The following is a 27,667-nucleotide window of genomic DNA, read 5'->3' as shown; positions in this document are numbered from 1 at the left end:
TAAGTCCTCCAATGTGTTCTGCTCAACATTCTGTACAAACAGAAGACAAAAAAGCCTGTGTGAGAACGTGTTTGTTGAGAAACACCACAATTACAGATATCTCAACACTCTGTACAAACAGAAGACAAAACAGCCTGTGTGAGAACGTGCTTGTTGTGAAACACCACAATTACAGATATCCTCAACATTCTGTACAAACAGAAGACAAAACAGCCTGTGTGAGAACGTGTTTGTTGTGAAACACCACAATTACAGATATCTCAATATTTAGAAGACAAAACAGCCTGTGTGAGAACGTGCTTGTTGAGAAACACCACAATTACAGATATCTCAACATTCTGTACAAACAGAAGACACAAACAGCCTGTGTGAGAACGTGTTTGTTGTGAAACACCACAATTACAGATATCTCAACATTCTGTACAAACAGAAGACAAAACAGCCTGTGTGAGAACGTGTTTGTTGAGAAACATCACAATTACAGATATCTCAACATTCTGTACAAACAGAAGACAAAAACAGCCTGTGTGAGAACGTGTTTGTTGAGAAACATCACAATTACAGATATCTCAACATTCTGTACAAACAGAAGACAAAACAGTCTGTGTGAGAACGTGTTTGTTGAGAAACACCACAATTACAGATATCTCAACATTCTGTACAAACAGAGACAAAACAGCCTGTGTGAGAACGTGTTTGTTGAGAAACATCACAATTACAGATATCTCAACATTCTGTACAAACAGAAGACAAAACAGCCTGTGTGAGAACGTGTTTGTTGAGAAACATCACAATTACAGATATCTCAACATTCTGTACAAACAGAAGACAAAACAGTCTGTGTGAGAACGTGTTTGTTGAGAAACACCACAATTACAGATATCTCAACATTCTGTACAAACAGAAGACAAAACAGCCTGTGTGAGAACGTGTTTGTTGAGAAACATCACAATTACAGATATCTCAAACATTCTGTACAAACAGAAGACAAAACAGCCTGTGTGAGAACGTGTTTATTGAGAAACACCACAATTACAGATATCTCAACATTCTGTACAAACAGAAGACAAAACAGCCTGTGTGAGAACGTGTTTGTTGTGAAACACCACAATTACAGATATCTCAACATTCTGTACAAACAGAAGACAAAACAGCCTGTGTGAGAACGTATTCATTGAGAAACACCACAATTACAGATATCTCAACATTCTGTACAAACAGAAGACAAAACAGCCTGTGTGAGAACGTGTTTGTTGTGAAACACCACAATTACAGATATCTCAACATTCTGTACAAACAGAAGACAAAACAGCCTGTGTGAGAACGTGTTTGTTGTGGAAACACCACAATTTACAGATATCTCAACATTCTGTACAAACAGAAGACAATACAGCCTGTGTGAGAACGTGTTTGTTGAGAAACATCACAATTACAGATATCTCAACATTCTGTACAAACAGAAGACAAAACAGCCTGTGTGAGAACGTGTTTGTTGAGAAACATCACAATTACAGATATCTCAACATTCTGTACAAACAGAAGACAAAACAGCCTGTGTGAGAACGTGTTTGTTGAGAAACAATCACAATTACAGATATCTCAACATTCTGTACAAACAGAAGACAAAACAGTCTGTGTGAGAACGTGTTTGTTGAGAAACACCACAATTACAGATATCTCAACATTCTGTACAAACAGAAGACAAAACAGCCTGTGTGAGAACGTGTTTGTTGTGAAACACCACAATTACAGATATCTCAACATTCTGTACAAACAGAAGACAAAACAGCCTGGATGAGAACGTGTTTGTTGTGAAACACCACAATTACAGATATCTCAACATTCTGTACAAACAGAAGACAAAACAGCCTGGATGAGAATGTGTTTGTTGTGAAACACCACAATTACAGATATCTCAACATTCTGTACAAACAGAAGACAAAACAGCCTGTGTGAGAACGTGTTTGTTGTGAAACACCACAATTACAGATATCTCAACATTCTGTACAAACAGAAGACAAAACAGCCTGTGTGAGAACGTGTTTGTTGTGAAACACCACAATTACAGATATCTCAACATTCTGTACAAACAGAAGACAAAACAGCCTGTGTGAGAACGTGTTTGTTGAGAAACACCACAATTACAGATATCTCAACATTCTGTACAAACAGAAGACAAAACAGTCTGTGTGAGAACGTGTTTGTTGAGAAACATCACAATTACAGATATCTCAATATTCTGTACAAACAGAAGACAAAACAGCCTGTGTGAGAACGTGTTTGTTGTGAAACACCACAATTACAGATATCTCAACATTCTGTACAAACAGAAGACAAAACAGCCTGTGTGAGAACGTGTTTGTTGAGAACCACCACAATTACAGATATCTCAACATTCTGTACAAACAGAAGACAAAACAGCCTGGATGAGAATGTGTTTGTTGAGAACCACCACAATTACAGATATCTCAACATTCTGTACAAACAGAAGACAAAACAGCCTGTGTGAGAACGTGTTTGTTGAGAAACATCACAATTACAGATATCTCAACATTCTGTACAAACAGAAGACAAAACAGCCTGGATGAGAATGTGTTTGTTGAGAACCACCACAATTACAGATATCTCAACATTCTGTACAAACAGAAGACAAAACAGCCTGTGTGAGAACGTGTTTGTTGAGAAACATCACAATTACAGATATCTCAACATTCTGTACAAACAGAAGACAAAACAGCCTGTGTGAGAACGTGTTTGTTGTGAAACACCACAATTACAGATATCTCAACATTCTGTACAAACAGAAGACAAAACAGTCTGTGTGAGAACGTGTTTGTTGTGAAACACCACAATTACAGATATCTCAACATTCTGTACAAACAGAAGACAAAACAGCCTGTGTGAGAACGTGTTCATTGAGAAACACCACAATTACAGATATCTCAACATTCTGTACAAACAGAAGACAAAACAGCCTGTGTGAGAACGTGTTTGTTGAGAAACACCACAATTACAGATATCTCAACATTCTGTACAAACAGAAGACAAAACAGTCTGTGTGAGAACGTGTTTGTTGAGAAACATCACAATTACAGATATCTCAATATTCTGTACAAACAGAAGACAAAACAGCCTGTGTGAGAACGTGTTTGTTGTGAAACACCACAATTACAGATATCTCAACATTCTGTACAAACAGAAGACAAAACAGCCTGTGTGAGAACGTGTTTGTTGAGAACCACCACAATTACAGATATCTCAACATTCTGTACAAACAGAAGACAAAACAGCCTGGATGAGAATGTGTTTGTTGAGAACCACCACAATTACAGATATCTCAACATTCTGTACAAACAGAAGACAAAACAGCCTGTGTGAGAACGTGTTTGTTGAGAAACATCACAATTACAGATATCTCAACATTCTGTACAAACAGAAGACAAAACAGCCTGGATGAGAATGTGTTTGTTGAGAACCACCACAATTACAGATATCTCAACATTCTGTACAAACAGAAGACAAAACAGCCTGTGTGAGAACGTGTTTGTTGAGAAACATCACAATTACAGATATCTCAACATTCTGTACAAACAGAAGACAAAACAGCCTGTGTGAGAACGTGTTTGTTGTGAAACACCACAATTACAGATATCTCAACATTCTGTACAAACAGAAGACAAAACAGTCTGTGTGAGAACGTGTTTGTTGTGAAACACCACAATTACAGATATCTCAACATTCTGTACAAACAGAAGACAAAACAGCCTGTGTGAGAACGTGTTCATTGAGAAACACCACAATTACAGATATCTCAACATTCTGTACAAACAGAAGACAAAACAGCCTGTGTGAGAACGTGTTTGTTGAGAAACACCACAATTACAGATATCTCAATATTCTGTACAAACAGAAGACAAAACAGCCTGTGTGAGAACGTGTTTGTTGTGAAACACCACAATTACAGATATCTCAACATTCTGTACAAACAGAAGACAAAACAGCCTGGATGAGAATGTGTTTGTTGTGAAACACCACAATTACAGATATCTCAACATTCTGTACAAACAGAAGACAAAACAGCCTGTGTGAGAACGTGTTTGTTGAGAAACACCACAATTACAGATATCTCAACATTCTGTACAAACAGAAGACAAAACAGCCTGTGTGAGAACGTGTTTGTTGAGAAACACCACAATTACAGATATCTCAACATTCTGTACAAACAGAAGACAAAACAGTCTGTGTGAGAACGTGTTTGTTGAGAAACATCACAATTACAGATATCTCAATATTCTGTACAAACAGAAGACAAAACAGCCTGTGTGAGAACGTGTTTGTTGTGAAACACCACAATTACAGATATCTCAATATTCTGTACAAACAGAAGACAAAACAGCCCGTGTGAGAACGTGTTTGTTGTGAAACACCACAATTACAGATATCTCAACATTCTGTACAATCAGAAGACAAAACAGCCTGTGTGAGAACGTGTTTGTTGAGAACCACCACAATTACAGATATCTCAACATTCTGTACAAACAGAAGACAAAACAGCCTGGATGAGAATGTGTTTGTTGAGAACCACCACAATTACAGATATCTCAACATTCTGTACAAACAGAAGACAAAACAGCCTGTGTGAGAACGTGTTTGTTGAGAAACATCACAATTACAGATATCTCAACATTCTGTACAAACAGAAGACAAAACAGCCTGTGTGAGAACGTGTTTGATGTGAAACACCACAATTACATATATCTCAACATTCTGTACAAACAGAAGACAAAACAGCCTGGATGAGAATGTGTTTGTTGAGAACCACCACAATTACAGATATCTCAACATTCTGTACAAACAGAAGACAAAACAGCCTGTGTGAGAACGTGTTCATTGAGAAACACCACAATTACAGATATCTCAACATTCTGTACAAACAGAAGACAAAACAGCCTGGATGAGAACATGTTTGTTGTGAAACACCACAATTACAGATATCTCAACATTCTGTACAAACAGAAGACAAAACAGCCTGTGTGAGAACGTGCTCATTGAGAAACACCACAATTACAGATATCTCAACATTCTGTACAAACAGAAGACAAAACAGTCTGTGTGAGAACGTGTTTGTTGAGAAACACCACAATTACAGATATCTCAACATTCTGTACAAACAGAAGACAATACAGCCCGTGTGAGAACGTGCCTGTTGTGAAACACCACAATTACAGATATCTCAACATTCTGTACAAACAGAAGACAAAACAGCCTGTGTGAGAACGTGTTTGTTGAGAAACATCACAATTACAGATATCTCAACATTCTGTACAAACAGAAGACAAAACAGTCTGTGTGAGAACGTGTTTGTTGTGAAACACCACAATTACAGATATCTCAATATTCTATATAAACAGAAGACAAAACAGCCTGGATGAGAATGTGCTTGTTCAGAACCACCACAATTACAGAACTAAAAAAAAACAAAGTACTACTTAACTTTCCTAAAAAATGTGTCATGTGACCTGTCAATAAAAACATGTCAAAATGACCAACATTTCTTATCCACTCAGATTATTTTACTGTATTTGTGTCTCTTTGGCCTTCATTTCTCTATTTATAATTAAGGGTTATTCACCTGATCTAGCTATACTCCATAACCATGGAAACCTAACCTACACCAACTCTGTATGGATATGACATGTAGCTTTGTACAGATGTAACTTCACACAAATTTTGTTTCCCATTTGCTGACAATAATGTTGGTTTACAAATGACTAATGGTTACTCGTACCTTGTCCCATTTGGCAGTGAAATTGCTAATGGTGACACCGCACTCGCTAGGTGGGGGGCGATTGGATGATTTCTTCAGCGATGCACTCTCTTCCAGTTCTTCTAGTGACAGGAAGGTCTGCTCCAACATATACAACAAACAATACTACACCTCATCAAATACTACTGTGAAAGTTTTTACGTTACATCATGGAATACAGAAACACTTCAGAACATTGGAAAACTTAAAACAACAGCATGGTAATTTGGAAGAATTTATCACAGAAATACTGGAGATACATGGAGCATTAATTTTAAAATATTTATTATCAGTATCGTACTCAAGAAAGAAATGATGAAATTTCACGATAGCAAAAATATAAATATTTAAATCAATGATAACTTCAATCATTTGCAAATAATATGTTGTGACAAGCCCGATAATAACCAATAATTTGCTCATTTCAGAATGGCAAACACCACTTGTACATGTACAGCCAGTAGTGTGCTATTATTTATAATGCCACACATTATGCAATATAAACAAAGGGTAACTTAAACTTAAAAGAAAAGAAAACATGAAGCGTTACAGTGTGGAAAGACCACTGCATAAGCACCTCCCAAACTATATTTACTTGATTCATTACATGTATTTTTTTATGGTGCCTTTATGGACCACGAGTTGTCAATAACAAAGAAACTAAAAGGCATTTTGAAACACTGGTTTCTATGGCTATCTCCCTGACCATTATTGGGACCAGTGACGTCACATCAAATTGTCGGCAGTTAAATATTAAACACATGCAGAGACATACTGCTCATTTCTAGCCCTTTGCATTCGAAGTACACACGTATGACAAAGAGGTATGAATGAATTATTTCAAGCAACCCACATGGATGTGACCTCAGTGATACCCTATGAGTCCCAACAAAGTGAGTGGATTACCAACACATCAAATCTCATGCTTTAAAAAACATGTCACCCTGTAGAAAAACGTCTAACAACAATATAGTACAAAAAAATCAGTAAAGATACATCTGACACCATTTTTTGATTTTATAAAGAGGAAATTTTGTTTATCATTATTGTAAGTTAATATTAGACAAGTAAACTCGTTAATGTAAACTTGTTAAATTATCAATACAAAAAGCCTGGTTTCACATCCCTGGAATCCAGCATATTCAATGCAGTCAACCCAACTCGAAAAATAAATAAATAAAATTACATGTAGTTTTGGATAAAGATTTATATATTCTTTCTGCTTAAGCTAGTTTTTCAAAAATTTTTTATTTTCATCTTCACTCCATTTAGGACAGGTAAGGAAAGACATGCAGCCAATAAAGTCAGAAAAAGATTGCAAACCTCACAACAAAGTAGATTTACCAACTATTTAACTGTATTACAATGGTTTTTAACTATCTGTGGAAAAGATCAAAATACAATTGTACCTCCCAAATAAAGAAACCTAAAACATTTCCAGTTGTACCCCCTAAAGAAACCTAAACCATGTCCAAGCTATCCTCAACTCAGGAATACATATACCTGCTGTTCTGTAATTCATCAAAAATAAAACCTACCTTGTCATATTAATTCCTTGATGGAGAAGACTTTATTCTCCATAAACTCACAATCCCTTCACTCAAAAGTCTAAATATTTCGTAGCTCACAATCCCTCAAATCAGAAGTCTAAATATTCCATAACTCACTATCCCTCAAATCAGAAGTCTAAACATTCCATAACTCACAATCCCTCAAATCAGAAGTCTAAATATTCCATAACTCACAATCCCTCAAATCAGAAGTCTAAATATTCCATAGCTCACAATCCCTCAACTCAGAAGTCTAAATATTCCATAGCTCACAATCCCTCAACTCAGAAGTCTAAATATTCCATAACTCACAATCCCTCAAATCAGAAGTCTAAATATTCCATAGCTCACAATCCCTCAAATCAGAAGTCTAAATATTCCATAACTCACAATCCCTCAAATCAGAAGTCTAAATATTCCATAACTCACAATCCCTCAAATCAGAAGTCTAAATATTCCATAGCTCACAATCCCTCAAATCAGAAGTCTAAATATTCCATAACTCACAATCCCTCAACTCAGAAGTCTAAATATTCCATAACTCACAATCCCTCAACTCAGAAGTCTATATATTCCGTAGCTCACAATCCCTCAAATCAGAAGTCTAAATATTCCATAGCTCACAATCCCGTAACTCAGAAGTCTAAATATTCCATAACTCACAATTCCTCAAATTAGAAGTCTAAATATTTCATAGCTCACAATCCCTTAACTGAGAAGTTTAAATATTCTGTAACTCATAATCACTCAACTGACAAGTCTAAAGGTTCCATAGCTCAAAAGTCCTTCATTTATTGATTCTGATCCAAATAAAATACATGTAGGACCACATTACAGATACTTTCGACCTACAGTTTTGATTGTGACCTGCAGTCACATGCAGCACTTCCGAACTTGAAAAATGTTGCACACATTTGACCAAATACTTCCCTTGGACATATGCATGCACTGCATGATATGCAAAAATTAACCCTTCTGCACCTAATTAACGCTTGGCATCGCATTAGCTATACAGTGTCTCCTAATTAATACAAAGAATGGATACGTCATTGCCCAGCATGCAGTCAAAGAGCCAAACATGAACTTACAACCTGAGACAGTTCAAGTGTGGGCCACATATATATGCAGAAAGAGCCCTAAGAGATGAATCTGTGGTAATTTCAAGTCAGCTTAGGTCAAACTGGACATTTCATGAGCCTTTAACATCTTTAGACGACTACCTGTACAGCTTAATTGGTTGACAACAACGTGCCACTGAACACAGCAACGAAACAGTTACACTGAGACTAAAATCCAGACACCACCTTAAAATGCAAGTCAAAATTCATCTGCTTTGACTCCAATCTGATCAGGCATGGGGATTGCAACCGTAAATACAAATTTCAAGTTGCGTTGTAACTTAGGCAATGAATCCTGGCCTCAAAAAAAAAAACAAGCAAGTCAAAGGTCGATCGCTACAATACCTTCCAATAATGTTCACGGTATGCCTTAATTCGCAGAGATAAACAAGCTGACCAAATAAGAACATGCATTGAATCTCAAGACATTTCGCTAATTAACAGGCGTATGAACAGCTGAAAAAAATTCTGGAAATACACTGCTAGAACAGATTCAAACACCCATCAAAGGGTCAAGGTGTACTACATCTAAATAGCGGACTGGTGCTTAACATCTTCCCAGCAGAACATACATGTACAGATAGCTTTAATACATGTAGGTGATCCACCATATTGGAGTACAAACCACAACTGGACTTTAACTGTTAAGAGAAAAAAAACGTGATCTGGATGAGGGTTGGAAACTGTTATTTCTTTCTGAAAGGCTTAGAAACTCCATAAATCTATTTCTGGTCTGGAATTTTTACCGTACACCTTATTAAATAAAAGCAGAAAACATGGCATCATGTCACTCCCACTCTACTCTCAGAGAGTCTATACCACGAAGGCAAAACAGTTTTCAGAACAGGCACGGCTTCGGGATATAGAAAAAACCATCTGGCCATACGTGGGAAGGTCCTCTAGCAACCTTGCGGGTGGTCTTGAGTACGGCATAAAACACCAATCAAATAGATAAATAAATAAATAAACTCTGGGTGGGATACTATGTCAGTACGTATATACATTGGGTCAAGTGTTGGGTGCTCTTTTAAGACGAATCCTCCAATAATGGCTGCTAAATACAGAGGTTATATGCCAAAATTTTCAATCTCCACTTGAAAGAGGAGACCATTCAGTCTTAATAATCATACATCATTACAATAAATGAACATTAATGAGAAATCTACATACACTTAAAGTTACTTTTAAAGCTTGCTTTCAAAAAGTATAAATGATGATGGGTTCAGATTATGGCTTAATTTGTGCAACATCAGCAGTATTGTATGTTTCCCAGTATCCTGGCATATCAACATGTACCTGTATGTCACTCATATATTCTTGAAAACATAATGACATTCCACAGAAAAATTAGATGAGTATAATACCAAAATCACACCAATCACACCAAAATGAACCTTTATGAACACCGAAATGGACCTTCATGGAACACCAAAATGGACCATCATGTACACCAAAATGGACCATCTTGTACACCAAAATGGACCATCTTGTACACCAAAATGGAACATCATGTACACCAAAATTTATGAACACCAAAATGGACCATTATGTACACCATAATGAACCTTCATGGACACCAAAATGGACCACCAACCATGTACACTAAATGGACCATCATAAACTTGAAAATGGACGGGCCATCATGTACACCAAAAAGGGACCAGCCATCATGTACACCAAAAAGGGACCAGCCATCATGTACAACAAAATGGACCATCATGTACACCAAAATGGGCCACCAACCATGTACACTAAATGGACCATTATAAACTTGAAAATAGACAGACCATCATGTACACCAAAAATGGACCAGCCATCATGTACACCAAAAAGGGACCAGCCATCATGTACAACAAAAAGGGACCGGCCAGCATGTACAACAAAATGGACCAACCACGTACACTAAATGGACCATCATAAACTTGAAAATGGACAGACCATCATGTACACCAAAAAGGGACCAGTCATCGTGTACAACAAAATGGACCACCATGTACACTAAATGGACCATTATAAACTTGAAAATGGACAGACCATCATGTACACCAAAAAGGGACCAGCCATCATGTACATCACAAAGGGACCAGCCATCATGTACAACAAAATGGACCATCATGTACACTAAATGGACCATCAAACTTGAAAATGAACGGGCCATCATGTACACCAAAAAGGGACCAGCCATCATGTACAACAAAATGGACCACCATGTACACTGAATGGACCATCATGTACACCCAAATGGACCACCAACCATGTACACTAAATGGACCATCATAAACTTGAAAATGGACGGGCCATCATGTACACCAAAACAGACCAAGCACTGACAAAATTTGGGAATATGCCATATATGCATGTATGCCTGAATGAAAGAGACTTGCTCAGTTTTAACAGAGCTGGGTTGCCCATTTTTTGGCCACAATTAGCGGCCCACCGTTTGTTTTGGTTCCCTTGGATGTGCTATCTCACAGGGATGATACAGTTATACGTAGAATATATACGTCCAGGTATGTCTGGGCAGGTACCTGTAAGAGCAAATACAAGGACAGAGACCGTAGTCAGTACTGTGTCTTAATTTGGGCACTCCTTGGAAAGAAATGTACTGATAAAAACTGACTTACACTATACTTAAAAGTGCACTCAACAACATGGTATACATGGTAAGCTAGCAGTTACATCAAAATGCCACCTGTCAGTTTTCCAGCACCATTTAATTTGGGCATTCATAAAGGTCACAAAATTTGCCCTCGTGACGATGAGTGCAGATAATTCTCAGCTGGTCTTGAGGATTTAGCCTATGTAATGATGCTTACTTTTGACGGCTTGGATCTATTAAAGTATACATTGTAGGTCAGACAAGGTTTAACAAGGATTACATGACTTATTTACTACCAGGCTGTCTATAAACATACGGTGTCTCGAACACAATCCAAATTAATCATAATGTTTTAATTAATTCTCTCCAACAGTGCACTGTGAGCACCATTCTGAGGCTGGCACACCTGTTTTTCCACACAGATCCGTGCAAAGTGAGCTCCATTTCGAGGAAGACTGCAATGTGGGTTCCATTTTCAGGCTGACAAACCTATTTTACACACAGATCAGTGCACTGTGAGCTCCATTCTGAGGCTGACACACCTGTTTTTCCACACAGATCAGTGCAAAGTGAGCTCCATTTTCAGGCTGACAAACCTGTTTTTCCACACAAATCAATGCAATGTGAGCTCCATTTTCAGGTTGACACCACTGTTTTTCCACACAGATCAGTGCAATGTGAGCTCCATTTTGAGGCAGACACACCTGTTTTTCCACACAGATCCATATATCATCACATTATAATATGTAATGCTTAGCAAACAACTGACAATTATATTAAGATTCCTTTTAACATTTCTGACACAGGTCTGCATGTACATATTCTATACAATATACATTAGAACATCTGATGTACATCGGCTCTATAAAAGCCATCCTGGCAGTTTCAATGGCTACTATACAATGCCAACAGAACTGGAGAAATGTCTATGGGCTAATTTACAGTTACAATAAGTGAGTAAGTGCCAACAGGTCAGTATGAAATCTTGCTTCCTTATTAAAAAAGTTCCGTTCAAGCTTTAATAAAAGCAACCCCACAACCATACTACTGTAGTAAACATACAGGTAAGTAGCTGCAATCAGACAGCTTAATCTACAATCTCTAGAGTTTATAGATTTTAGTACAAAACAAAATTCGTTTTGTGTACCTGTGCTAGCTGACAAACTATTAGCAGTATACATGAAAGTGCACAAAAATTCTCCTAAAAAATAAACAAACACTAATAAACAGTAAAAATGTACATAATTCAATAGAAACACAAACACGCCACAAACGGAACAGGTGTAAAAATCTAAATCATTCTAAAAAATTATTTAAAACGTCAAATAACCCGGAATCCTCCCACCACCATAATGCTGGACACTGTTGTACAGGTGAAATGTTCTTGAGTGCATCACTTAAATAAATAGATAAAAAAAATAAATACACATTAAGTTAGTCCACAGCCTGATATGCATCCGTTCAGCCAGTACTTTAATAAAGGAGCTCATTAATATTTTACACTTAGTGCAGACGTACCAGAAAGCGGTTTATGCCAGCTTTACCCTCCGCTGCCAAATGAATAGCAAAGTACACATTGCCAAGTGACACTTGCCCCACAAGAGCTAAGAGGGGTAGGGCAGTGAAGAGCTTACTAAGGGTGAGAACCACCCCTGACAAGGCCGCAGGCACCAGACATACTATATACATCAACTTGGGACCGAGGGTCCACACTGTCATGGGGTACGTCATCAGGCGTTTGTTTACGCGGATTTTCTTTATCTCCAACCTACAACACACACAACAGCAACAGTGTTTTTTACCATTCTGGGTGAACTGTGTACCACATTAATAAACTGTACCATAACCTTTGGTGTTTTCTAAATGACCATCCTAGAACGGAAGTTCTTCCTGATTCCTGAGTGATTTTGTAAACAGCATGTTCTAAATGATTAATTGTGCCATTCATGATGTAAGTTTTTAATATGTACACTGTAATTTTGCTGACCTTCACCATTCTGACCGAACTATGTCCTATTTCTCCTTTTTTTTTACATCTTGTGACATTCTGTAATTCTTCAACATTTTCGCATGTTTGCAAGGTGATGTTTCAAGCATATTTTGAAGGCATTATTTTGTACAAACAGATAAAATTGTACATTTTGTGAAGCCCTGAAACTGGCCAATCCAACCAATGTAGTTCTGTCACCGAAACAGTTCATAAATATGCATAAATTGCACTGAAAATGGCAAAAAGGTGGAGGAATTAGGGCAGTGAGTATATATGTGTCATCATTTCCTTGCTCAATGTTTGGGAGAGTTTGCAAACTGGATGTTTTCAACAAAAAGGTGGAGGAATTAGGGTAGTGAGTATATACTGTACGTGTCATCATTTCCTTGCTCAATGTCTGGGAGAGTTTGCAAATTGGATGTTTTCAACAAAAAGGTGGAGGAATTAGGGTAGTGAGTATATATTGTATGTGTCATCATTTCCTTGCTCAATGTCTGGGAGAGTTTGCAAACTGGATGTTTTCAACAAAAAGGTGGAGGAATTAGGGTAGTGAGTATATACTGTATGTGTCATCATTTCCTTGCTCAATGTCTGGGAGAGTTTGCAAACTGGATGTTTTCAACAAAAAGGTGGAGGAATTAGGGTAGTGAGTATATACTGTATGTGTCATCATTTCCTTGCTCAATGTCTGGGAGAGTTTGCAAACTGGATGTTTTCAACAAAAAGGTGGAGGAATTAGGGTAGTGAGTATATACTGTATGTGTCATCATTTCCTTGCTCAATGTCTGGGAGAGTTTGCAAACTGGATGTTTTCAACAAAAAGGTGGAGGAATTAGGGTAGTGAGTATATACTGTACGTGTCATCATTTCCTTGCTCAATGTCTGGGAGAGTTTGCAAACTGGATGTTTTCAACAAAAAGGTGGAGGAATTAGGGTAGTGAGTATATACTGTATGTGTCATCATTTCCTTGCTCAATGTCTGGGAGAGTTTGCAAACTGGATGTTTTCAACAAAAAGGTGGAGGAATTAGGGTAGTGAGTATATACTGTATGTGTCATCATTTCCTTGCTCAATGTCTGGGAGAGTTTGCAAACTGGATGTTTTCAACAAAAAGGTGGAGGAATTAGGGCAGTGAGTATATACTGTATGTGTCATCATTTCCTTGCTCAATGTTTGGGAGAGTTTGCAAACTGGATGTTTTCAACAAAAAGGTGGAGGAATTAGGGTGGTGAGTATATACTGTACGTGTCATCATTTCCTTGCTCAATGTCTGGGAGAGTTTGCAAACTGGATGTTTTCAACAAAAAGGTGGAGGAATTAGGGTGGTGAGTATATACTGTATGTGTCATCATTTCCTTGCTCAATGTCTGGGAGAGTTTGCAAACTGGATGTTTTCAACAAAAAGGTGGAGGAATTAGGGTAGTGAGTATATACTGTATGTGTCATCATTTCCTTGCTCAATGTCTGGGAGAGTTTGCAAACTGGATGTTTTCAACAAAAAGGTGGAGGAATTAGGGCAGTGAGTATATACTGTATGTGTCATCATTTCCTTGCTCAATGTTTGGGAGAGTTTGCAAACTGGATGTTTTCAACAAAAAGGTGGAGGAATTAGGGTGGTGAGTATATACTGTATGTGTCATCATTTCCTTGCTCAATGTCTGGGAGAGTTTGCAAACTGGATGTTTTCAACAAAAAGTGGAGGAATTAGGGTGGTGAGTATATATTGTATGTGTCATCATTTCCTTGCTCAATGTCTGGGAGAGTTTGCAAACTGGATGTTTTCAACAAAAAGGTGGAGGAATTAGGGTAGTGAGTATATACTGTATGTGTCATCATTTCCTTGCTCAATGTTTGGGAGAGTTTGCAAACTGGATGTTTTCAACAAAAAGGTGGAGGAATTAGGGTAGTGAGTATATACTGTATGTGTCATCATTTCCTTGCTCAATGTCTGGGAGAGTTTGCAAACTGGATGTTTTCAACAAAAAGGTGGAGGAATTAGGGTAGTGAGTATATACTGTATGTGTCATCATTTCCTTGCTCAATGTCTGGGAGAGTTTGCAAACTGGATGTTTTCAACAAAAAGGTGGAGGAATTAGGGTAGTGAGTATATACTGTATGTGTCATCATTTCCTTGCTCAATGTCTGGGAGAGTTTGCAAACTGCATGTTTATGCCCATCATTTAGAATGTTAAGACTAATTTACCGCTTTTACCGTCCTGACTGAACCGCTGTACCACTAATTTTCAGTGGTCTGTACCATGATGTTATGCATTGTTTTTGAGAATTGGTCATGTGATCATTGACCTGAAACATCCTCATTGGCTGACAGACGGTGTACGAACGTCAGTTTTTCGACGCAGAGATTCAGAATAAGGTTATAAGCTATAGGCAGCGAATTTCCACAAACGCCTTACAGGCTTTATTCAGTGATTGAGAGTAAGTGAGGCTGCTTTCTAATCACACAACCATATACATGTAGCAGTTCTACCAAAAATGCCTTGGCACGTATAGTATAAACATTTGTGGTGATGTAGTTTTTCGGCTAATGGCCCACGTGTTAGGTGAGAAAACTTTCATGTCTAATAAGCTGGGAACTGAGACATAAGTAAACTACTGATATGAACTTTACATATGATGCACATTTCTCCTCGTTCTTCTGATCACAAAAATATGCTACGAGGTTAGTTTGTAAAATAGACTGATGTCATACTGGGAATACAGGCATCCAAGATTCATCACCAAAAGTCATATTTTATCATATATATTTGCATCTGAAGTGTAACTCTTTTGGGTAATTTCCTAGACAACAGCGTACTTTACAAATAATAACGTCTAATAACGTATGAGAATTCATCCCAGCTAATATTCATGCATGCTTGGAATAAAGCCTGTCAAAAAGCGTCACATGTTAGTATCGCATTTATAGGAGCTTTAAATCTTTCTGGTATAATGCCTGCCTAGACTTGTGTGAATGTGTGTAATGCCCAACTTTGGTAAGCCTACCTAGACTTTTGTGAGTGTGTGTAGCGCCCAACTCTGAACACAAAAAGCGACTTTCAGCAATTTTTATAATGCTCCACAAGCTGATAGGGGTATAATTTACCATCAAAATTAACACTGGAATTTTAGTGAAAGAAAGCAGTATAAAAGCCCTTGCAGCGAAAAGCACAAGCATGCAGATAAAATGTAAGCCCCATGACAACACTTAATAAGCATTTATTTAATTATTTGACTGTTGTTTGACCCCAAAAATTTTTTTCACTTGTACTATTTTGTTTAAGATCACTATCGTCTTCCACTAAAACAGTCGCCAGAACGTGATATGAAGGAAAGTTTGTTCAGAATTTGCCAAAGACTGGTGGTTTTCCCCACCCATAAAACTGAATGCCACTGTGCAAGTGTAGAATTTCTATGTACATTTTTACATGTAACATCAAGCCCAATACTGAAAAATACTGTTAAACCCAGCTAATTAGCAATAAAGCACACATGAAACACATGGAACAAAGGCACTGGGAACAATAATGCATATCTCATGTAGAAATAATGCTCTGGCAGTATTACCAGTTTACATATTACATCTACTTCAAGTATTTAGCATACTCATAATAATCTGATAGCAGCAAATTTGATTTCATTCTTAAATTTCTCGTATATTCAATACATTAAGTATTATGCTTAATTTTCCTAAATTAACTAAACACATGAGTTGTTAGAATTAAGTTTCAGGAGAGAACCCATATATGACCCAATGATATATATGACCCAATGACATATATGACTCAATGACATATATGACCCAATGACATATATGACCCAATGACATATATGACCCAATGACATAATAGTTTGAATTTGTTGTTTATTGCCAAACTCAACATTAAAGCCTACGTTAATGTCATGACATACCTCAACCATTGGCTATAGTTTAAAACTTTTAATTCTGACAGCTTTTTTGAAAGTTAATATTAATTAATTCACCCTTTTAATGGCCTACAGATTTGTACACTATCCTAGGCCTGGTGGGAGACAATTTTAATGATTCAAACTTATTCTTACCTGAACTAACTCGAACCTGCGTCTCATGGGCAAGTTAAGTTAGAATCACATACATACACCTTAACTATTGACACTTTAAGATATTACATGCTAACAATATTGACGTCACAAGTATAGTGCTGCCGAATGCTTCCTAGCATACAGGCAAATTTATTCAACACAAGCGACACAACCACACATAAAAAAAAAGACAAAATGTTACAAAACATCTTAAAAAGCTATAGATATCTTTACTAATCCCAGAAGTTGATTTCACGCCACATTTTATACAGTCATCTGACCCTTTGTGTACTTAACCACTGGGCCTTGACATTACCCAGCTTGACCCAATATCTCCATCAGATCTCATAATTGTAATTATTATGGCTACTGACAGAGTTCTTGACAAATACCACATTGTTGGGAAACATACTGCATGCTGGTTTTTGATTTTAATGACTCTGTGTAGTATGTTTTATAATACAAACAATTGCCTTGACTTGATCAACATTACTGTATTCAAATTGCCCCAAAAGGTTAGATGAAATAATGCATATTCACAGGTGAAAAAAGGTCATGGTGAAAAAACGTCATGGTGACCAAAGGTTACAATGAACGTACAAGTTTTATTGCCAAAACACACATTTTCCCACAAGGACATCATCCCACCATTCAAACAAACCTAAAACCATCTTTCTATAAAGATGAAAAGAAGATTATTTTCATGACATTATATTGCTATGGCAATTATATAAATAATAATATCAACATAAAGGATCAAACATTTTCACTTTGGAGGTATGTTTTATATTTCTTCATAACTCCTCTATTTTGAACATATTTTCTGTCAATGGTCAGGAATATTTGCTTGTAAATGGACACTGGAAGGATAGGGGTCAGGCCAGTTTACAAAGTTGTTTTGACAGCTATCACCGTTGATGTCACCAGAGCAGGCTTAAGGTACATCTGACACTAATTTCCTAGACTGACCGCTGAGACCTTAGGAAAAACTTCTTTTTTACACCCCGATAAGAAAGCTGAGGAGATTTTTTACCCTGTAATATGTTAGATTAAAACCCAAGCACTTCATCTAGCCTTTAAAGCCATACGTACACCCCATGAAGAAATCTACCGTAGAACCATTTTCGGTAAGCTTCATATATTATCTTAAAAAACTGATTTTTTACACTAATTACCTGAATTCGTTTGAGAGAAACAGTGGCCATAGCAAGGCTCTCACAGGCGTCAGCAAACAATCCTAGATAACTGAACTGGAGAAGTTGTGAAATAACAACTACTAGGTACAGCTCGTACGCTCTGAGTCCTGAGTTTACCAAGGCCATGGGGACGAGGAACGACATATTAAGCAGTTTGTTACCGTAGTACCAGTTGGTCTCTCGAACTACACAGATTTGTAACTCTTGAACTCTTTTCTTCAGCCCAATTCTGTTAACAGTGAAAACCAAAAAGAGCTCCCTAAGTTTACAACAACAGGGCTGTTGACAAACATAGGCTTGTTTACAGACAAACATAGGCTTGTTTACAGACAATGTAGGTTTGTTTACAGACAAACATAAGGTTGTTTACAGACAATGTAGAGTTGTCTACAGACAATGTAGAGTTGTTTATAGACTAACATAGGGTTGTTTACAGACAAGCACAGGGTTGTTTACAGACAAGCACAGGGTTGTTTACAGACAAACATAGGGTTGTTTACAGACAAACATAAAGTTGTTTACAGTCAATGTAGGGTTGTTTACAGACAAACATAATGTTGTTTACGGAAAATGTAGGGTTGTTTACAGACAAACATAGGGTTGTTTACGGACAAAGTAGGGTTGTTTACAGACAAACATAGGCTTGTTTACAGACAATGTAGGGTTGTTTACAGACTAACATAGGGTTGTTTACAGACAAACATAGGGTTGTTTACCGTCTATGTAGAGTTGTTTACAGATAATATCTGGTTGTTTACAGACAAGGTTGGGTTGTTTACAGACAATGTAGGGTTGTTACAGATAAACATAGGCTTGTTTACAGACAAACATAGGCTTGTTTACAGACAATGTAGGGTTGTTTACAGACTAACATAGGCTTGTTTACAGACAAACATAGGCTTGTTTACTGTCTATGTAGAGTTGTTTACAGATAATATATGGTTGTTTACAGACAATGTTGGGTTGTTTACAGACAAACATAAAGTTGTTTACAGACACATGTAGGGTTGTTTACAGACAATGTAGGGTTGTTACAGACAAACATAGGCTTATTTACAGACAAACATAGGCTTGTTTACAGACAATGTAGGGTTGTTTACAGACTAACATAGGCTTGTTTACAGACAAACATAGGGTTGTTTACTGTCTATGTAGAGTTGTTTACAGATAATATATGGTTGTTTACAGACAATGTTGGGTTGTTTACAGACAAACATAAAGTTGTTTACAGACACATGTAGGGTTGTTTACAGACAATGTAGGGTTGTTACAGACAAACATAGGGTTGTTTACAGACAAACATAGGGTTGTTTACAGACAAACATAGGGTTGTTTACAGTCAAATGCAGGGCTGTTTAGACAAACGTGGGGTTGTTCACAGACAATGTAGGGTTGTTTACAGTCAAATGAAGGGTTGTTTACAGACAAATGTAGGGTTATTTTGCAGACAAATGTAGGGCTGTTTAGGACAACAGTAGGGCTGTTTTATAGACAGATGTAAAGTTGTTTACAGACAAATGCAGGTTGTTTACAGACAAATGTAGTGTTTTTTTTTACAGAAGAAGGTCAGGTAACTACAGATAACTAGGGTTGTTTATAGACAAATACAGCTTGATCTCCAGCAAAAACGAACAAATTACTCTTAATTTTGGATAGTTTTCTATGAAAAATAAATAGCATAAGTTGAATCAAGCAATTCCCATATAGGAGGTATTAACAAATATATGCCAAGTTACTTTGCATATTGACAGCATTTTCCTGATACGGTCTGTGTGTATTTTTGAATTCCCATTTTCCTGATATAGTCTGTGTGTATTTGTGAATTCCCATTTTCCTGATACGGTCTGTGTGTATTTTTGAATTCCCATTTTCCTGATACAGTCTGTGTGTACTTTTGAATTCCCATTTTCATGATACGGTCTGTGTGTATTTTTGAATTCCCATTTTCCTGATACGGTCTGTGTGTATTTGTGAATCCCCATTTTCCTGATACGGTCTGTGTGTATTTCTGAATTCCCATGCCGTATGTGAGTGTGCCCACAGGCATGTCATGCATGTGGCAGTGTACAATGATGGATGTCTTTGCATCCAATGTTTCCATGTTACTGTGTGTTACCTGCTAAATGTGAGGACAGCTCAACATTCTGAGTATACATTCTGTGCCAGTGAAATTAATTGCACACAGTCAAAATAATACTAGTCTCAAATGAGAGGCAATAGAGAACTGTGCCCAGAAATGATTTTTTTTTTTTTTCACCCAGGAATTCCACAAGAACAAATTTTTCACGAGAACAAATTTACTGGACTTTACTGGTTACGCATGACCATTTTTAAATTATGAGACTGGTGTTACTACATATATTATGTTGTATCAGTTAAGTGGGCTATAATTTGCGTGTATGCATAAATGCATGTGAATGTGAGTTTTTGCCATGAAAGGAGTTTTTATCCCAATGAAAAACATCAGCCCAGGGCTTGTTAAAAGGCTTTGTGAATCTCAGCGATAAATATGACATTTATATGCCACTCGTAGGCCATGAAGGTCAGTATTCCAGGTCAGTAATGCCAAGACCCATTTCCAAAATACATAAAAGCACCATTTCCAAAAGGAAGATGAAAGAAACAGTACAGAACTATTAAGTAACAGCTGGTAACATTGAAGAGAAAAGCAGATGGAGAGTTTCAACTTTGGCATTGCTATCTTTACTTGGATATAGCAATATCTACAGGGTTGTGAACAATGATATGTCAATACATTGTTTCATCATTGACTCTCTAGTGACGTCTTAAAACTAAGTCCTACTTATCATTGTAACCCCTGTATTATCAAGAGATTTTTCTCATGTTGTTTACAGAGTTGGTTATGCATATCCACTGGCCTGTGAAAAATGAAACACCAGATCCGCTGGACTTGTGTGTTGTTTTAATGATGCTAACCACACCTTACAGGAATCCTGGCATTGCAATACCCTGGTGTAAACCTTGTTATATGTGTAGCTGTGCCATTCTGTCCTGCAAAATGCAAACACTGCATTCAAAGATACAGATAATGCAAATATGCAGTGTGTGGGGCAAGTTTTTACATTTTCAGGTATATTGATGTACGCTGTTTTTCACATTATAACTTCAAAATAATTTCGCTAACTTTCTCAGTACATTAACAACACATCACATGTTTATGGATGAGTTAACATCTATGTACATGAATCCCCCGAGTATTACACACACATTCTAGTCTTCTATAACATTTCCACATAATAAAATGTTTTCTATTACCTTCAAAACAGTACTTTAAGAATTCCTTTGTCTACATTTAGCATTGACGTGCATTTAGGATTTGATTTTCATACAGTATTGCCAAAAAAAAAAAATTCACAGAAGAAGCATAAAGCATTAATTTTTTTTTTTACTTGTTTGATATTTATTTGATTGGTGTTTTACACCCTATCAAAAATATTTCACTTGTACAACTGCAGCCAGCATTAAGCTGGGAGGAAACCAGGCACATCCCAGTGGGAAACCCACGACCATTCATTGGCTGCTGGCAGGCATGAAGTACAGGTATTAAAGACTGCTACTGTACATGCATCAATATGCGTTCATTTTGCTTCTTGGTTCAGACAGTAGAACTATGTTGCCATGGTGCTAAATGTCACAACAGAGCATACAGAGATATTTTTCCAAAACCATGCACCCATTTCATAAATGGTAGATGTTCAAAATCAAAGACCACAAATTATGTAACTTGACTGATTACATAAGAGAGCGTAAGCAGACCTGACCAGAGACATATTTTTCTGACTTTGTAACTCTATAAATCAACTTTCAATGGCACTTTCATTTGTCTCAAGGTGTGTGACTTCGCTTACACTTTGAACTGCAATGTCTCGTTTGGGCTAGATCACAAAAACAAAACTTATTGTTATACACTTCATAGAGTTTCTTTATCAGTACATAATGATTATCACAATTCAATACAATACAGTATTTAACACTGAAAGATCAGGTAATGTTGAGATCTTATCCAAATATGAGCCCTTTGTTAAGGAGTTTCAAGGTCATGCGAACTAAACCTTCCAACATAATTCAAATACTTTCACTGAATTCAAAGCCCAATTTGGAACCCATTATACATGTATACTGTCATGACTGTTGACAAGGTTGGATGAACCTGTGACTTTTCATGACCTACAGATACAAAAAGTACATATATCCTAGTTGGTCTCTGTCACTGACTTCCTGACCTTCTGTCTGCATGCCCTTGTTAACACAACACAGAGTCTGCATGCCCTTGTCAGCACAACACAGAGTCTACATGCCCTTGTCAGCACAACACAGAGTCTGCATGCCCTTGTCAGCACAACACAGAGTCTACATGCCCTTGTCAACACAACACAGAGTCTACATGCCCTTGTCAGCACAACACAGAGTCTACATGCCCTTGTCGACTCAACACAGAGTCCGCATGCCCTTGTCAGCACAACACAGAGTCTACATGCCCTTGTTAACACAACACAGAGTCTGCATGCCCTTGTCAGCACAACACAGTCTACATGCCCTTGTCAACACAACACAGAGTCTGCATGCCCTTGTCAGCACAACACAGAGTCTACATGCCCTTGTCAACACAACACAGAGTCTACATGCCCTTGTCAGCACAACACAGAGTCTACATGCCCTTGTCGACACAACACAGAGTCTGCATGCCCTTGTCAGCACAACAAAGAGTCTACATGCCCTTGTCAACACAACACAGTCTACATGCCCTTGTCAGAACAACACAGAGTCTCTTCAAAGCAAAGAAAGGTGAACTAAACCTTACTACCCAAATTCCCCAACCTATTCGTGTATGAAAGAGCAGATTTCACAGCAATGGGAGACTAGGGCTTCACAAAAAGCAAAAATTTTATAAGTCTTCAAAAAATAATGTCTTCAGAATATGCATGAATACACATGCTTTATGCGAAAAGGTTGAAGAATTAGTTACCCTGACCAAAATTCACAAATTATGACAGGTGGGAGCTAGGTCCGAACTTTTGGCACCACAACCTGCTCATTCATATGCCTAATGACCTTATTTTGGGTTGTAATGATAATCCCGGAAGTATTGCCATTTGAATAATAGCCACATGTATGTCAAAGTTCAAAAGAGGACAACAATCACAATATTTTGTTGGAAATGGATGAAACAGCCCAAAAATTTAAATAGATCTGTACATAAACTTGTCTTGATGAAGACACGTGCCAGGTTTCAGCTACCAGGAATGATGAACCACTTTAGAAAATGTTCGCAAAACTGTACCAAAACAGTCCAATCAGAACAAAAAAACTCACTTAGAAATGGAGGAAGTTTAAATTGAATATAATGAGCTGTTTTAAAAAACATGTCTGAAAAATGATTTGTGTTCCCAATTAAATAAGGGAAGTGAAACTTAATGTGCCAAAGATACTCTGAAAACATCTACAACTACACATCTTTTAACTACCTGTACTCTAAGCTAAAACATGCAAAACTAATGGTGATTAAGTGACTTTCTCAGAGTCTGAGCCACTGACCTTTGCAACTGCACATTTACAGTTAAATATTAGCAGCATGTGAGCCAATATATTGATGATATGACGGCAATTTATCAAAGGAATGTGATCTGTCTTTGGGCAGGATTGTATCAAAGGTAAACAATGAGTATATAGCAGTCTTTATTTTGATTATTGAACAAGAGTAGCTAATGATTAACGAATGCATCAACCTGACTGCCCATTTTATACCTGCAGCCTTGAGACAGTGACCTCTAACTCGGCGATGTAAGTGACAAACATAGGGAGGTGCACGGCTACAGAGACGCGCAGAATGTTGGAGAAAATCATCAGCATGAAGACGCCCTCTATTGGAAAGGGACCACTCAGGCTGGAGGCAATCATTGAGAGAAGAACCATGATTTTAATCGCCAATCGGCTCGACATGTTGAATCCTGACTTGATCTGCCATAACTTCCAAATTAACTGAGTTTCCGGCCTGAAAGTATACACCCGTATACACATGTATCTGCATGTATACAACTAACAAAAACGTACAATTTGTTCTATTCTTTTCTTCCTGTAAAATGTCACTCAGTTTATGTATAGATATATTTCTTCTTGTTAAGCAAAGAGGTATAGCTCACGAGTAGACTACTGCAGCGTGTAGAGAATGATGTGTTTAAATTTACACAGCTGTAGACCGTAAATGGCTTAAAATTCACCTGTGCCCTCACCCTCAAAGTACAACTATAGGGGCAAATAAACATCATGAAATATATTTTTGGTATTAAAACTTACATTTATTACAGTAGGATAAACCTCTTTATCAGAACTTTTAACATCAGGAAAAATTTGAAACATTGTCTTGTGTGACATTTCATGTCATGTACCGTACCTGTAATTGGAAACTGGATTGTGTGGGAGGGAAATTTTGAGCACTAACACACCTACTGCATACTTGTTTTCAGTCTGAACTGGTACCAAGATTAACGTAGTCTTGATACACCACATTAAGCTATCTCACGACAATCAGCAGGTAGCCAGATTTGTGGTGGAACTCTTGCATTTCAGACAGTGGTACACCATCAACAATTAATGGTTTCAAACGATAATATAAGTTAATTCTGACTAGCTTATATTCGTGTCTGCAAATCGGTCTGGTGTGCGTTTATGTATCTCTGATATGGTTTCTCCGCTTAAGCATCTCATAAAACATTTAAGAGTTGAGACGAATCCTCAACACCACTATCTCTTAAATTTAAGTTTTAAAGAATGAATATGGTAAATAAAGCTGTTTCTCTGCAAAAAGCGTCGGGGAAAGCTGTTGTATTCCCGTGTAAAAATCTGCAGGTTGGGGTATGCATATTTTTGCTGGATGGGGTGGAATGGCTAGGGGAAGAAGAGCTAGGGCCAGTTCTTGTTGAGGACAAAGGCCTCTCAGGGTGGTTTAACTATGAAGGCACTTTATGGTAAAAAAAAAAAAAAATATATATATATATATATATATATACATATATATGTATTATATATATACATATATATATATATATATATATATATATATATATATATATATATATATATATATATATATATATATACATATATATGTATATATATATATAAACTAAGGCACAAAAGCTATGAAATGGGTCTAATGCTCTTCTTCTATTTTTATCTTTCTTGTAACTAATGACCAGTTGTCTTCTAGTACAATTGATTAGTCTTCTCCACCCACAAAGGGCCTATCAGTTATTATGCCTGTAATGGAGGACCCGGCCCCACCTCATTATGACATGACTTTAAATAGAATGCATTACACCAGAACGACATATCATGATATACTGTCAGATTGAACGTCATTTTCCCGAATTTTTTTTTGCAACTAAGTCATTCCCACTTCTATCTGTTTGGTTACACGCAATTCTAAAGATCAACTATTGGGCAGTAACCCACGGGGTCAAGCAGTGCTACAGATAATTTTCAGAGGGAGTGCGGTGCTCCCTACTTTTCCAAGGACACATAAAATACATGTACATTCTGTCAAACCTTTTGTCTGACCTTTTCAGGATTATATCCAATGTTCACCACACACAGCAAAGGTAATTACCAGCTCATTCCATAATTTAACAGACATCGTCTTCATAAGACCATGAAAAACTTTGAACACAACATGAAAAACAACACAATTAACAACGACAAGTATGAGTCTATCAATGCCTTTGTCATCACTTGGAATATTAAGGGCATTAATTATGATGGGAGAAAACACGACAGAGCCTGGGGAAAACCCACAACCATCCACAGGTTGCTGACAGACATTCCTAGTTGACGATGCCAGCATCACGTGGACTTGAACTCACAGCGACTGCACTAGTGAAAAGCTCCTCCACTATAACCACGGCGACATCATATTAATATATGGTAGTTATAATAAAAGGTTCTCCCAAAATCATCCCAATGAATTATTACCGTTATATTCTTTCATGATTCTTTCAAAAGTTCTCTTAAACCTTCACATCACAAATGTTAAAGACTGGGGTTGAGTTTCTATACTGAACACTGTAGAACACTCAGAAATGATATCTATATATACCAGATAAGATAATATGTTAGATGGTAGTTCGTCCCTATCAGAACAGCCCTGATATTTATTACAGGGATTATAGTGTATCCAATATTGTATTCAAGAGTGCCATCATTATATAAAACCTATCACCACACATTTATTTGTGAAGATAATATTTCACATGTTGTGATTAAACAACCAACTTTTGGCAAGATACTTATGAACTTTTCTATGTATGAAGTGCTGGCATGCCAACTATACTGGTGACAAATGGTCTAAATGGTTGTTAGAGTCTGCAAACGGCTACACAACTGAGTGTCCTCAACTGATTGTCACTATCATAGGCTCCATGAAATACGTTCAGCTAGCAGGTATTTAAGGAACAATTCTGTTCTTTAGAAGTAGTGTGGTTGGTTAGCGCGCTAGCGCAGCGTAATGACCCAGGAGTCTCTCACCAATGCGGTCGCTGTGAGTTCAAGTCCAGGTCATACTGGCTTCCTCTCCAGCCGTATGTTGGAAGGTCTGTCAGCAACCTGCGGATGGTCGTGGGTTTGCCCCGGGCTCTGCCCGGTTTCCTCCCACCATAATGCTGGCCGCCGTCGTATAAGTGAAATATTCTTGAGTACGGCGTAAAGCACCAATCAAATAAATAAATAAATAGAAGTACTGTGTAATATTACATACACATGAGTTCAGAATTACATGACTAAGATGAATGGCCTGCCCTAAAATCTCTCCTACAAGGACATGCAATAGCACCTGTGTTTTAAGATGAACACCATACAAACCGAGGGACAAGTATCACACAAATGTAAGAAGTACACTGTACATGCATCTATATATGCGTCAACCTTGTACATGTACAAAAAATACTTATAATTAAAGAACCAGGTAGTTTTAGTTGTACACAGACTTAAATTTCATGCCTGACTTTCATATTTTATTCATGATAACTCTTGCTGTGGAATATAAATTGTTTCTCAAGACATTGGTAAATTGCAAAAAAAAAAAAACAGCAGATTTTAAAAACACAGGTCTGTCCTTTAAGGCATGGGACACTCTAGAACATCACTCTTGTTTTATATAAGAACTGGAAATATACAATTTGACCTCCCACCTTGGTTGCATAAACCTTGCTCAGAGAGATATATAGATATACCTGTATTCTTGATAGAACCACGTGAAGTTCCCCAACAATGCCCAATGCCCACGGAAACAACATGCCAAGGGAAGAACGCAAAATGTTGAAGAGAATCATCAGCG

At 37.3% G+C, this 27,667-nt stretch overlaps 1 protein-coding gene across 1 annotated transcript in view; it reads right to left on the bottom strand.

The window, feature by feature from the left end:
• Positions 1-3: 3 nt before the first annotated feature.
• The window catches only part of LOC135479856 (ATP-binding cassette sub-family C member 4-like), a gene marked incomplete at its 3' end in the record, with an annotated part of 70,639 nt that continues 42,975 nt past the window's right edge, over positions 4-27,667 (bottom strand). The window contains exons 10-11 of the mRNA XM_064759760.1: positions 5,789-5,905; positions 4-30 (exon numbers count right to left, since the gene is read on the bottom strand). Of these exons, the coding sequence (XP_064615830.1) occupies positions 4-30; positions 5,789-5,905 (144 nt within the window). The remainder of the gene's footprint in view (positions 31-5,788; positions 5,906-27,667) is intronic.

The sequence above is a fragment of the Liolophura sinensis genome, chromosome 12, assembly GCF_032854445.1.
Source record: "Liolophura sinensis isolate JHLJ2023 chromosome 12, CUHK_Ljap_v2, whole genome shotgun sequence".
In the NCBI taxonomy this organism is placed as follows: Eukaryota; Metazoa; Mollusca; class Polyplacophora; order Chitonida; family Chitonidae; genus Liolophura; species Liolophura sinensis.
Note: the sequence above shows the minus strand (reverse complement) of the source record. Positions and strands in the feature narration are given on the sequence as shown.